An 11,201-nucleotide genomic window follows, 5' to 3' on the forward strand; every position below is an offset into this window, starting at 1 on the left:
AAATTTAAAAAATCAAATTTCCTCATAAATTAAGGCCAAAATGTATTCTGCTACATGTCTTTGCTAAAAAAAAAATCAGAATACGTGTAAATTAATTGGTTTACGTGAAAGTTATAGCGTCTACAAATGGCGGTATATATACTGGAATTTTTATGTATTTTTTTTTTATATACAATGGTGGCGATCAGCGACTTATAGCGGGACTGCGGTGGGCATTCTGACACTGTCACCTGAAATCCCCAGTGACACTAATACAGTGATCAATGCTAATAAAAAGCACTGACACTGTACTAATGTCACTGGGCAGGAAGGGGATAAGATCTGGGGCAATCAAAGGGTTAACAGTGTGCTGTGTGTGTGTTTTACTGTGTAAGGACGCTGCTTTGTATTGCTATGCTATACAGAGCAATACAAAGCAGCATGCTGGAGCTGACAGGGGAGAGATCTGTATTGTTTACATACAGACCTCTCCCCCATCAGTGTTCCTCAGCTATTGCCAAGTGCCGGCGGGGAATCTCTGGCCAGGACCAGGTGATCAAAAGCTGTAGCTGCCAATAGCGGCGTGGGTAGGGCACGCACCCCCCTATTTCCATACAGAATCAGGTATTTTGCACAGCCCTGCAGCCCTCCCTATAGTAGAACTACTGCTACAGGGCGGCAGGGCTGTGATTTTGCACAGCCCTGCCGCCCTGTAGCAGTAGTTCTACTATAGGGAAGTGGTTACTAACATTACCTTTGTTTACACTTAGCTTTCAACCAGGAAATCTTTGGCTAAGAGCTAAATAGGGACAGGGATACAGCCCTGTCACATACATGGCAGCTTCCCAAAGCAGGCATGGCCCACACTGAGTACTGCCTTGCCTCTGTACGCCAGCTATGAGCTGGTCCTAATTACTGCCAGTTTCCTAATCTGAGAATTTATGGTAAGTCTTTGAAAAATTGTCACTGCCATATCAATAGGTTTTTAAAGTGGCGGTAGAAATACCTATCTGAATTTGCCGCACATGTTGGTAATGTTACCAACACTAGTGCAAATGTTTGCTTGAATTAGGCACAAGTAGTTCTTAAGGGACCCACCTCCTGAATTCTGTCATTAGGACTACTTTGAATTCCCCTGACTATGTTTATATCTGTGTTAAAGTACAGAAGATTAACAATAACACATTATTTTATGTCCACTTATACCATAACAGGGCACTCCGGGAAAGCCGGGTATTCCTGGAATACCTGGAGAAAAGGTAAGCAGCCGTATCATTTAGCATCTTAGCATTAAATAGGTTACTGGAAATTAAGCAATTTTGTATTATATACACTCTTACGGTAGGGTGAGGCTGGTGCTCCCGGATCTGCAGGACCCCCAGGGGAGAGAGGAAGACCAGGGCCACCAGGAAATGGCTATGGAAAAAGTGAATCTGTTGGAATTGTTGGGCCTAGAGGACCTTCTGGAGAGCGAGGAGCTGCTGGTTCTCCTGGTCCACCAGGTGTACCAGGAATTCCTGGAAATCCTGGAACAATGGTAAGAGGACAGAAGAAGAAAAACATCTGACATAGAATACCATTTCCTACAAATTATCAGTACATAGAAAATACACAAAAATTATCTATCTATCTATCTATCTATCTATCTATCTATCTATCTATCCTAACAATTTTAGTGTATATTTTAAGAAACATACAAGAGGCTTTAATAATTAAAGCTATGAATTATTTAAAGAAGATACAAAGTTTGTATCTAGTAAGCTTATCTAGTTGATTCAAATTTCTCATTAAAAATGTATTCTCAGTAGTGAAATTATCTTCACTTTGTTGCTGTGTCAAAACATACACCATGTATATGACTAGAGATGTCTGAGCATTTTTTTAGAAATGTACTGAACTGGTTTAAATTCCCAGTTGGTGTAGATAAGATAATATATTTAGAGTATCAACATTCTATACTACATTTAAAGTGGTAGTTGTGTTAACAGCAAGCCTGTACTTTGTCAAAACTGGGCAAAGCAAGAAAGAGGCTTGCTACATAGGGGTAAAGTGTAGGTTTGCATTAAATACATTGGCAACTTTAAAGCAGAACTCCACCCAAAAGGGGAAGTTTTGCTTTAAGTACTGTTCCCTGGCTCCCCGTGAAGAATTGGCACCTTTGGGGAGGGGGTACCCGATTTTGACAGGTACCCGATCCCACTTACGCTGCGACCACCTAGGTCCTCCCCCCTTACTCCCCATAGTCTTTTGCGTCACGTGACAGGCCCCCGAAGACAACGGGACCATCCACAAGGCGCAGCGCTACTCGCACATGTGCAGTGGGCACCCAGCTGTGAAGTCGCAAGCTGTCACAGCCAGGTACCCACACTTAAGATGTCAGGGAGCAGGGGCGTCCGATGAAACCAGCTGCAGAGAGTACACCGCTGGATCGAGGGACAGGTGAGTGGCTGTTTTTTAAAAGTCAGCACCTACAGTTTTTGTAGCTGCTGACTTTCATTTTTTTTAGCTTTCACTAGAGCTCTTCTTTAAATATAGTTGTTGCTTTGAAAGATGAAGTTGGAGGCACCTTTTTTGCAGTATTGCACTTTGTTATGGCCCACAGGTGCTCGTTACTGTGTTTATAGAAAATGTGATTATCTTCCTTTTATGTGACTTGATATCTTTTAATTGGCCTGTGTCAGCAGGCTTTGAGCTATTGTTGATGGACATTATAAGCTTGCTTTCTACAATAGTATTAGGCTCCATGTACACGGGACATTAGGAAAACACTTCTGAATGATGGAATATGACGGCTGGAAACGTAGGTTAAAAAATGTCTGTTCAGCAGCGTTTGCATACCGCATTTATGCATGTTTATGTGCGTTTGCGTTTATAAGCGTTTTTTAAAGATAACATCAGGAGACCTTTCAAAATGCCCAGAATGCACTGAAAAACAGTAAAAAATTAACTATTTCAGACATTTTGAGAAAATTAGAGAGAGCAGAAGCAAAGAGAGCAGTATGTGTTGAGATTACCTAGCAGAATTAGAGCCAAAGATAAGCTAAAAACTACTGCATCTGGTATTGGCACTGAAAAACCAACCAACTGCCTCCTCATACTAATAGCTTCAAGTGTCCTGTTACCTGGGTTGCTTTAATATAGCCAATGTGGCCAATCACACCATCTGCACCTCACTTTTGGCCTTTCAAAATGATAGGCAGCTACTTAGATAATTTTATAAGTGCCCGTTAGTATTAAACTACTAAACCTTGTTCTCTAAATACTAGGCGGATCCCATCAATTATGATGAAATTAGGAGGATGGTTCGGCAAGAAGTTATCAAGATCTTTGATGGTATGATTGCAGAGCTGAGAGACTGTCTTACTGTAATAATCTATTGATGCTTAAAATATAATACAGATAATTAAAGATAATGAAGGGCAATCTTTTTTTATATGCTAATTTTCATCCCCTTACTAATTTTGCAGAGAGAATGGCATATTATACCACACGCATGCAGATGCCAGTAGAGATGGTTGCCGCACCTGGAAGGCCAGGTCCACCTGGTAAGGAAGGAACTCCAGGACGTCCAGGAAATCCAGGTGCACCAGGTTCTCCTGGGCAGATTGGAAGAGAAGGAAGACCAGGAGTACCTGGAATGAGAGGTAAAATCAATATATATTTCACAGGGAGAAGGTCAAACATCAGTTTTTCAACTGAAGCCAAACCAAGCCCAGCCAAAACTGATAATTCAGTTTTTTTTGGTAATTGGTTGAATCATCTGCCATATTTTTTTAAATGTCTTGAAAACTTTAGTGGAGTGATTGTTCTATTATAATTTTTATCTCCACTCCTGCTCACAAGGTCAAATTCCCTTGCTTAGACATAATATGGGTTTTTAATTACTTTAAATGACTGTGAACGACTATGAAATTAAACAGACCATGGAAGAGATAGAAACAACCATTCAATGTCTTGTCAACAGTCATTTATATCTGAAATTTCAGTTTTGGGTGAACATTTCATATGGTCCTCAGTCTTTTATGATTTATTCTTTTACACCCAGGTGAACCTGGAACAAAGGGAGAAAAGGGAAACAATGGAATTGGTACCATGGGTGATGTGGGTCCACCTGGAGCACCAGGTAATATTATTTAATGTTTTGCATAAGACAGGCAATTGGAAAATTAATTTGAGTTTTTGAATCACGCTTATTCTTGTCTCAGGACCACAAGGACCACCTGGATATGGTAAATTAGGACCAACAGGTTCAACAGGACAACAAGGCATTCCAGGCATACCAGGACCCCCTGGACCTAAAGGTAACACAGGCAAAGATGGACGATGCAACCCATCGGATTGCTACAGCATGATGTCAGTACAAGAGTATCAGCCAAAGAACATGAAAGGACCTGGTTGATAAGCTGTCCCATTCCACAGACCCTACCTAACAACTGTCCCACTGGATCATCTATGGAGAGTCTACCCTTTCCTTGCTGGAGTTGCCAACAGCATGCTTCTCGATATACTAATCTCTATATATTGCACCGTATCGAGAGGCAAAAATTTCTGGCAAAGAAAGGGAAGGATATATTCATGCTCCTTGTATACTTTTAGTTCTTCTTTGTCCTGGCCAATAAGCTCTATTTCCTACTTTTATTTTATTTTTCATGAATTTCCTTATTCCTAAATTAACTTGTAGCACTTCAGCAAACTGTAAAATCCCTGTCTGTGATAGACAAGAATGATACTTCACTGCCTCACCGAGTCATCAAAATAATATCTGAATGGTCAGAAGTTTCATAATGAAACTGTTTCCAGTCTTGGTCCCTAGCATGATAATTCTTCACATATTCCATAATTGTGATATGGATTCAAATTTACGTTGTCTAAACTTTGAGATGAGGACTTTTTTTTATATTTTACTCTTGCAATATATAGACAAATCATTTTATACTTCCAGCTACGTCCTTTGTATGAGATGTCCTTCTTACTGTATTTCTCTGCTTTGTTTACTGGACTTTCTCCAAATCAAATATCCACAGCATATACCTTACAAACATTTCATTTTAGGAGTTTGTTGCAATTTTTCTAAAATTGTCTTAATTTATTCTGCTGACTGTGTCAGAAACATCAAGAATACCTTGTTATTATCTTTTGAATATCTGTATTTCTTTCTTTGACGGCTATTGCTGGGTAATTTCAATAACATGACAGTTTTTGGTATTCAGCATATTTGGTTTTCAAACTGTACAGATGTCATCTGAATCTCTTACATGCTTTGTAGCACATATTTATCAAATCATCCTTCTATTGTTTAACTTTCAAAAGCTGATATAGAAAAGTCAAAGACAGTTGTGAAAATCTAGTTTGCTTTTCATTGCCTGTCTGCATCAGTCTACAAATAGGATGTGGGGTGGTGATCCACCTGAAATAAAAGATTTTTTTTTTAAGTGACCCTGTCACAAAATTAAATATGACAGACAGAGGTTGCATTGTAAAGAAGAGGTAATGTATACTTACTTGTCCTGCTCCTCTTTAAAAGCAAATGATTTTCATTTCAAGAGTGTCATATCTCTGGTCTCCCACCTAGCGCTGTAGTTTCATTAGCTTGCCCCTACATCAGTGCAAGACACAGTATTGATGCTGGGGCCTGGCAGAAGAAACCACAGAAATTGTCAGGTGACCAGAAATCTAATACTCGATAATTCTAGGAAAACAGCCACACACAAAGTAAACTTTTTTGCTAGATTAAAACAATTAATAAAAATGTATCTTGGATGTATCATGTTACTTCAGCCTGTTATACAGCTTTCAAGGTCATTGAAAATATACCATCAATTGCTTCTATGCAATAGGTGCTTCTTCATTTTGGGTAGCAGTTGCAGTGAAAAGGTGCTTCCAAATATATTATGTGATTAAAGACACTGCACCCCCCATTATGATGAGCGTACATAATAATAATTGTAATAATAATGTGCAACCTAGGCACATTTTATGGCTGGTTAGTTAAAATGAAAACGATTACACAAAAGCAATGAGTGAAATGCGTAGCTGCCTCTTTTGAAAGCTGGTAACAAGTTTGTGTAACTGCAGACTAAGCCTTTATTACCTTTTCATTTGTGTACAGAGCCTTATTTGATGATGTTTTAAATGTGTATATAATATGGCAGAATGTAAAATGTTGCAGAAATTTCAGCACAATGGGTCATTGTCTATTCTGTCTGCTTCTCTTCGAATCAATGCTTGCCGATCTACGTCATGTAAAACAGTGCTAAACATCACTTTTGCTATGAAAAGGTGAAAATTCTACCAATGTATTTAGATGTTTAAAGCACTTGTGCTGCCCAGATTTTTTTCTAATATAAATGTACATATACATTGCGTTTCCAGTTTTTAAATCTGCGTAGCCCTCTTTTGAAGGAGGGGTAATGAGAAATAATCCTCCCAAACAGGATATTGCACAAAACATGTAAGTAAATAGGAGAACCAGAACCTTCTATAAGTGGATGTGATAAAACAGTTGGCAGTGCCTCCACCCAGGATCTAATCAAAGTATTTGGGAGAACCAGCAAATAACATTAACCAAGTACATACTGTAGATGCACACCATTATAGAAATATTACAAGCTTTATATAAGAAGAGATTAATAACAGTACATACATCCAATATATAAACAGGTTTTATCAACACAGCACTGCGATGAGCATTCCTGCTGCAATTGTGTAAATATACCTGGGCATACTCTGTACAGTGATTAATAGAGAAGCAGATGAAAATTGCAGCATGTCCTTTAGCAGGAGCTCCTGAGCATGATGTGGTGTCTGTCTTTGTGTCAGAAATCTGAAGAAAAGATCAGCAGTCACAGGGGTCTCCCCCAGCTGTTGTCCGACAAGCTTGAAATTAAACTTCTAACTGGCAGGATCTGTGGTGTAGCAGTGGAACTCAAAGTCAGCCTATCTACTCAGCACATTAGTCCCTCCCTAGTAGTGTATAATAGTTCCTTCTGGCTTTGAACATGGAAAGAACATGGGACTGAGACTTTCTCTCCACTTTCTCTTTCCAGGGTTTGCCAATGACTAAGGGGCAACAAGGGCTTATATATATTTACAGGCATTTACAAATTCAGACAATAGAGGGTCCCTACATCTGTATATTTGTTTTTAACTATATTTAGTTAGTTTAGTGTTATGTTATTAATTCTCTTTCCTTGGTATAGTCTTTAAATTAGATTCAAATTCTTACATTATAAGGGTGTTAAAAATAAAGATGTTACATTTGCACAGTAAAGAAAAATAGGATTTACTTTAGTGTAGACATAGCAAGGTGGTTAGGAGTTTTGCTTCAAGTTCTGGTCAATTGTATAAATTCAGTATATCATCCTTTCCCATTGCTGCTTCCGTTAGGTGTGCACTGTGTCTTCAGCAGCTTTGGAACAGAAGTCATATCAGTTGCAGCTACAGCATATGGGCAAACATTTGTGGACACCTGACCATCGCATCTATATGAGCTTTTTTAACATCCCATGGACGTTATTATGGAGTTATCCAACTTACATCCCCCACAGATACACACACCTTTATGCTTATGACAACTCGAACTCTTGTGGGAAGGCTTTCCATGTTTCTGTGATGAGAAAACCCATCTTGCAGTAGGCATTCCAATTCATGGCAAAGGTATTTACTAGGATTGAGGTCAGGACAGACCATTCAAGTTCCTTCACACAAAACTCATCTAGCCATGTTGTTAGTGACTTGGATTTGAGCATAAGGCACAATCATGCTTGAACCAAAAAGGGCCTTTCCCAAACTATTGGCATAAGGTTGGTGGAAGCAAAACTGGCAAATGCCTATGTGTGCAGCAGCATTAACAGTACCCATCACTGGAAACAAAGGAATTCAATAATTTGGAGGGTTGTCCACATACCTATGAACATATACAGTGGTAGGTGTGATGATCATGTGTGCAAAAACATTTTGACATGCAGTGTATAACCAGTACTCAAAGAGAGTGGGAGTCCATGTTGTGTTAGTTGAGAATTAGTAAACCACCCTCCCTCGTTGCTGGGTAAATGTAGCTGACATCAACCCTGCTTTTTCTTGTAATTAAAATCTCTCCAATCATTGAGACACTTTATAGCAAAAGCTGTAAGGCCTCCAGTCTATCAGAGATGGGTGCATAATGTTACAAACATGTTATTGTATAAAAAATGTTAGAGTAGCTATGTATCAGTTTCAGGTCAACCCTTTTATTAGGGTCTTTTCCAGTATTATCTCACTTTACATGTTATTTTCTATAGTATTATATTTTCAGCAGCAGGCCCAGGTTTAGGAAATGCAAAAAATGCATGATGACAGCAAGTGTGGGGAAGGGGTCAGATTAAGTATATCTAAAAATATAATTAGTTGACAGTGCACACACCATGCACTCCTAATCCTTATATTGTTTGGTTCATCCTTTTACCCTGTATTCCATCCAATTCAGCTGACTGGGTACAAAATGTATATTTTTTATAAAAGAAAACTATACGTCATCAGTGATTATCACTCAAGGTATACAGTAGCTTGCTTGCACCAGTGGATTAAGGAAAACAACAAGCAACTCATTGGTTTTCAATGACCACCAGACCTCCTGGATTAGAATCTGCTAGACTGGGAGACATTAAAAGTATACTGTACTCTGTATGAAAATTGTACCCAGTGTGTTTTTTAGGCAACAGTTTGCTAGAAGAAACTATAATAATACTGTAACACACAAAACAAAGTAAATTACTTATTTCTTAAATCATATAAAAAAATGGCTTATGCATATTACTATATTTGTGAATTTCTAAAATAATATATATATTTTAACCAGTTTAACAAGCACCTGACAACTGGAAACTACACCTAGATCATCTGATGGACAGTTTGTAGAACAGATAATGGTAAAATAAATATTGTAGACCTTCTATGATGTAAGAAATAGGTGATTCCCTGGTTATCAACTATGTCTTACATAAATCATTTGTAAATGCTTATTGGGTATAGCGGCCAGTCCTACTTATTGGGAATGGGATTTCATTATTTGTAAAAGTTAGGGACTCTTGATTCCACACGTTTTATTATTTATATAATACAGCTTGTGTTCAAAGTATTAGCAGTCCAATATCACTAACCTGATCAATCACTGTTTTTGGTTTAAATTATATTTCTACATGGAAAATAATTTACTAGTAGGTGTAGCAGAGTAATAGAAAACCAACAGACCCAACAGACATGACATGCATGCTGCTGATTCTGTGTAATTGAATCACTAATTGAAAGGGGCATGTTCAATATAATAGCGGTGTGAAGTTCAATTAGTGAGGTCATTCAGTCTGTGAAAAAACGTGTCAAACACGTGGCCCTTATTTAAGCACGAAGGCAGCAAATGTTGCACATGCTGGTTATAGTGCATTTCTCTCTAAAAATATAAGTAATTGGGTGATTCCAGACATTGTTCAGAAGAACAACGCACTTTGATTAACCACTTGCACTCCAGAGGATTTACCCCCCTTTCTGACTAGGCCATTTTTTGCAATATGGCACTGCATTAATTTAACTGATAATTGAGCGATCATGCAACGCTGTGCATAAATTAAATTTAGGTCATTTTTTTCCCACAAATAGAGCTTTTTTTTCGGTGGTATTTAATCACCTCTGCGTTTTTTATTTTTTGCGCTATAAACAAAAAACCAATGACAATTTTGAGAAAAAAAAAATTTTACTTTTTTGCTATAAAACATATCCAAAAAAATTTTAAAAATCAAATTTATTCATAAATTTATTCCAAAATGTATTCTTCTACATGTCTTTGGTAAAAAAAAATCCCAATACGTGTAAATGAATTGGTTTATGTTAAAGTTATAGCGTCAACAAATTGTGGTATATATATTGGGATTTTTATTTTTATTTCTTTTATACTAGTAATGGCGGTGATAAGTGATTTATAGCAGGACTGCGGCAGGCATTCTGACACTGGGTGGGAACTGATTAACTGCCAGTGACACTAATACAGTGATTAGTGCTAATAAAAAGCACTGACATTGTACTAATGACACTGGGCAGGAAGGGGTTAACATCTGGGGTGATCAAATGGTTAACTATGTTCTGTATGTGTTTTACTGTGTGCTGTGTTTTACCTTGGAGACATGCTGCTTTGTATTTCTCTGCTGTGCAGAGAGATACAAAACAGCATGTCCATGCTGACAGGAGAGAGACCTGTGTTGTTTACACACAAGTCTCTCCCGTCACCTTTAGCAGACGATCACTGAGTGCCGGCCGGGACCCGGTGATTGACATCCTAGCCACCAATAGTGGGCATGTGCACCCCCTACCCTGAAATGCAAATCACGTACTATATATATACTTGATTTTGCGTAGCCCCAGTACTTCTGCTATAGGGCGGCGGGAAAGAGGTTAAAAAGTTGATTGGGGATGGGAAAACATAAAGAAGTGCAGAAACTGATGGGCTGCTCATCTACAATGATCTCAAATGCTTTGAAATGGCAATCAAAACCAGAAAGATATGGAAGAAAATGGAAAACTACAATTCAAATTGATCAAAGAATAGCCAAAATGGCAATGACTCAGCCATTGATCAGCTCCAGGAAGATCAAAGGTCTAAAGTTACCTGTGAGTACTGTAACAATTAGAAGACGCCTATGTGAAGCCAAGCTATCGGCAAGAAGCCCCCGCAAAGTCCCACTGTTGAAAAAACAACATGTGCTGAAGAGGTTGCAATTTGCCAAAGAACACATTGACTGGCCTATAGAGAAATGGCGCAACATTTTGTGGACTGATGAAAGTAAGATTGTTCTTTTTGTGTCTAGAGGCCAGAGACAGTTTGTCAGATGACACCCAACACTGAATTTAACACAGTACACTGTGAAGACAGTGAAACATGGGTATATCAACCAGACAACGATCCCAAACACACCAGTAAATGAGCAGCATCTTGGCTCCAGACCAACAAGATTAACATATGGAGTGGCCAGCCCAATCCCCAGACCTTAACCACTTGTCAACTGGGCACTTATAGCACCTTCCTGCACAAGGCCAATTTTCAGCTTTCAGCGCTGTCGCACTTTGAATGACAATTGCGCGGTCATGCTACACTGTTCTCATATGAAATTTTTATAATTTTTTTTCACACAAATAGAGCTTTCTTTTGGTGGTATTTATTAACACTGGTGGGTGTTTTATTTTTTGCGCTATAAACA

General features: G+C 38.5%; 1 protein-coding gene across 6 annotated transcripts in view; it reads left to right on the plus strand.

Moving 5' to 3' along the window:
* The window catches only part of COL16A1 (collagen type XVI alpha 1 chain), a 295,727-nt gene extending 289,385 nt beyond the window's left edge, over nt 1-6,342 (plus strand). For all 6 annotated transcript variants that reach the window (XM_089673859.1, XM_089673860.1, XM_089673863.1 and 3 more), the window contains 6 exons: nt 1,194-1,238; nt 1,325-1,516; nt 3,246-3,312; nt 3,447-3,623; nt 4,025-4,102; nt 4,185-6,342. In XM_089673859.1, the coding sequence (XP_089529985.1) occupies nt 1,194-1,238; nt 1,325-1,516; nt 3,246-3,312; nt 3,447-3,623; nt 4,025-4,102; nt 4,185-4,378 (753 nt within the window). In that variant the 3' untranslated portion in view covers nt 4,379-6,342. The remainder of the gene's footprint in view (nt 1-1,193; nt 1,239-1,324; nt 1,517-3,245; nt 3,313-3,446; nt 3,624-4,024; nt 4,103-4,184) is intronic.
* The last annotated feature ends 4,859 nt before the right edge of the window (nt 6,343-11,201 follow it).

This window comes from Staurois parvus, unplaced genomic scaffold (genome assembly GCF_062004578.1).
Source record: "Staurois parvus isolate SC_StPar_1 unplaced genomic scaffold, SC_StPar_1.0 ptg000145l, whole genome shotgun sequence".
Lineage (NCBI taxonomy): Eukaryota > Metazoa > Chordata > Amphibia > Anura > Ranidae > Staurois > Staurois parvus.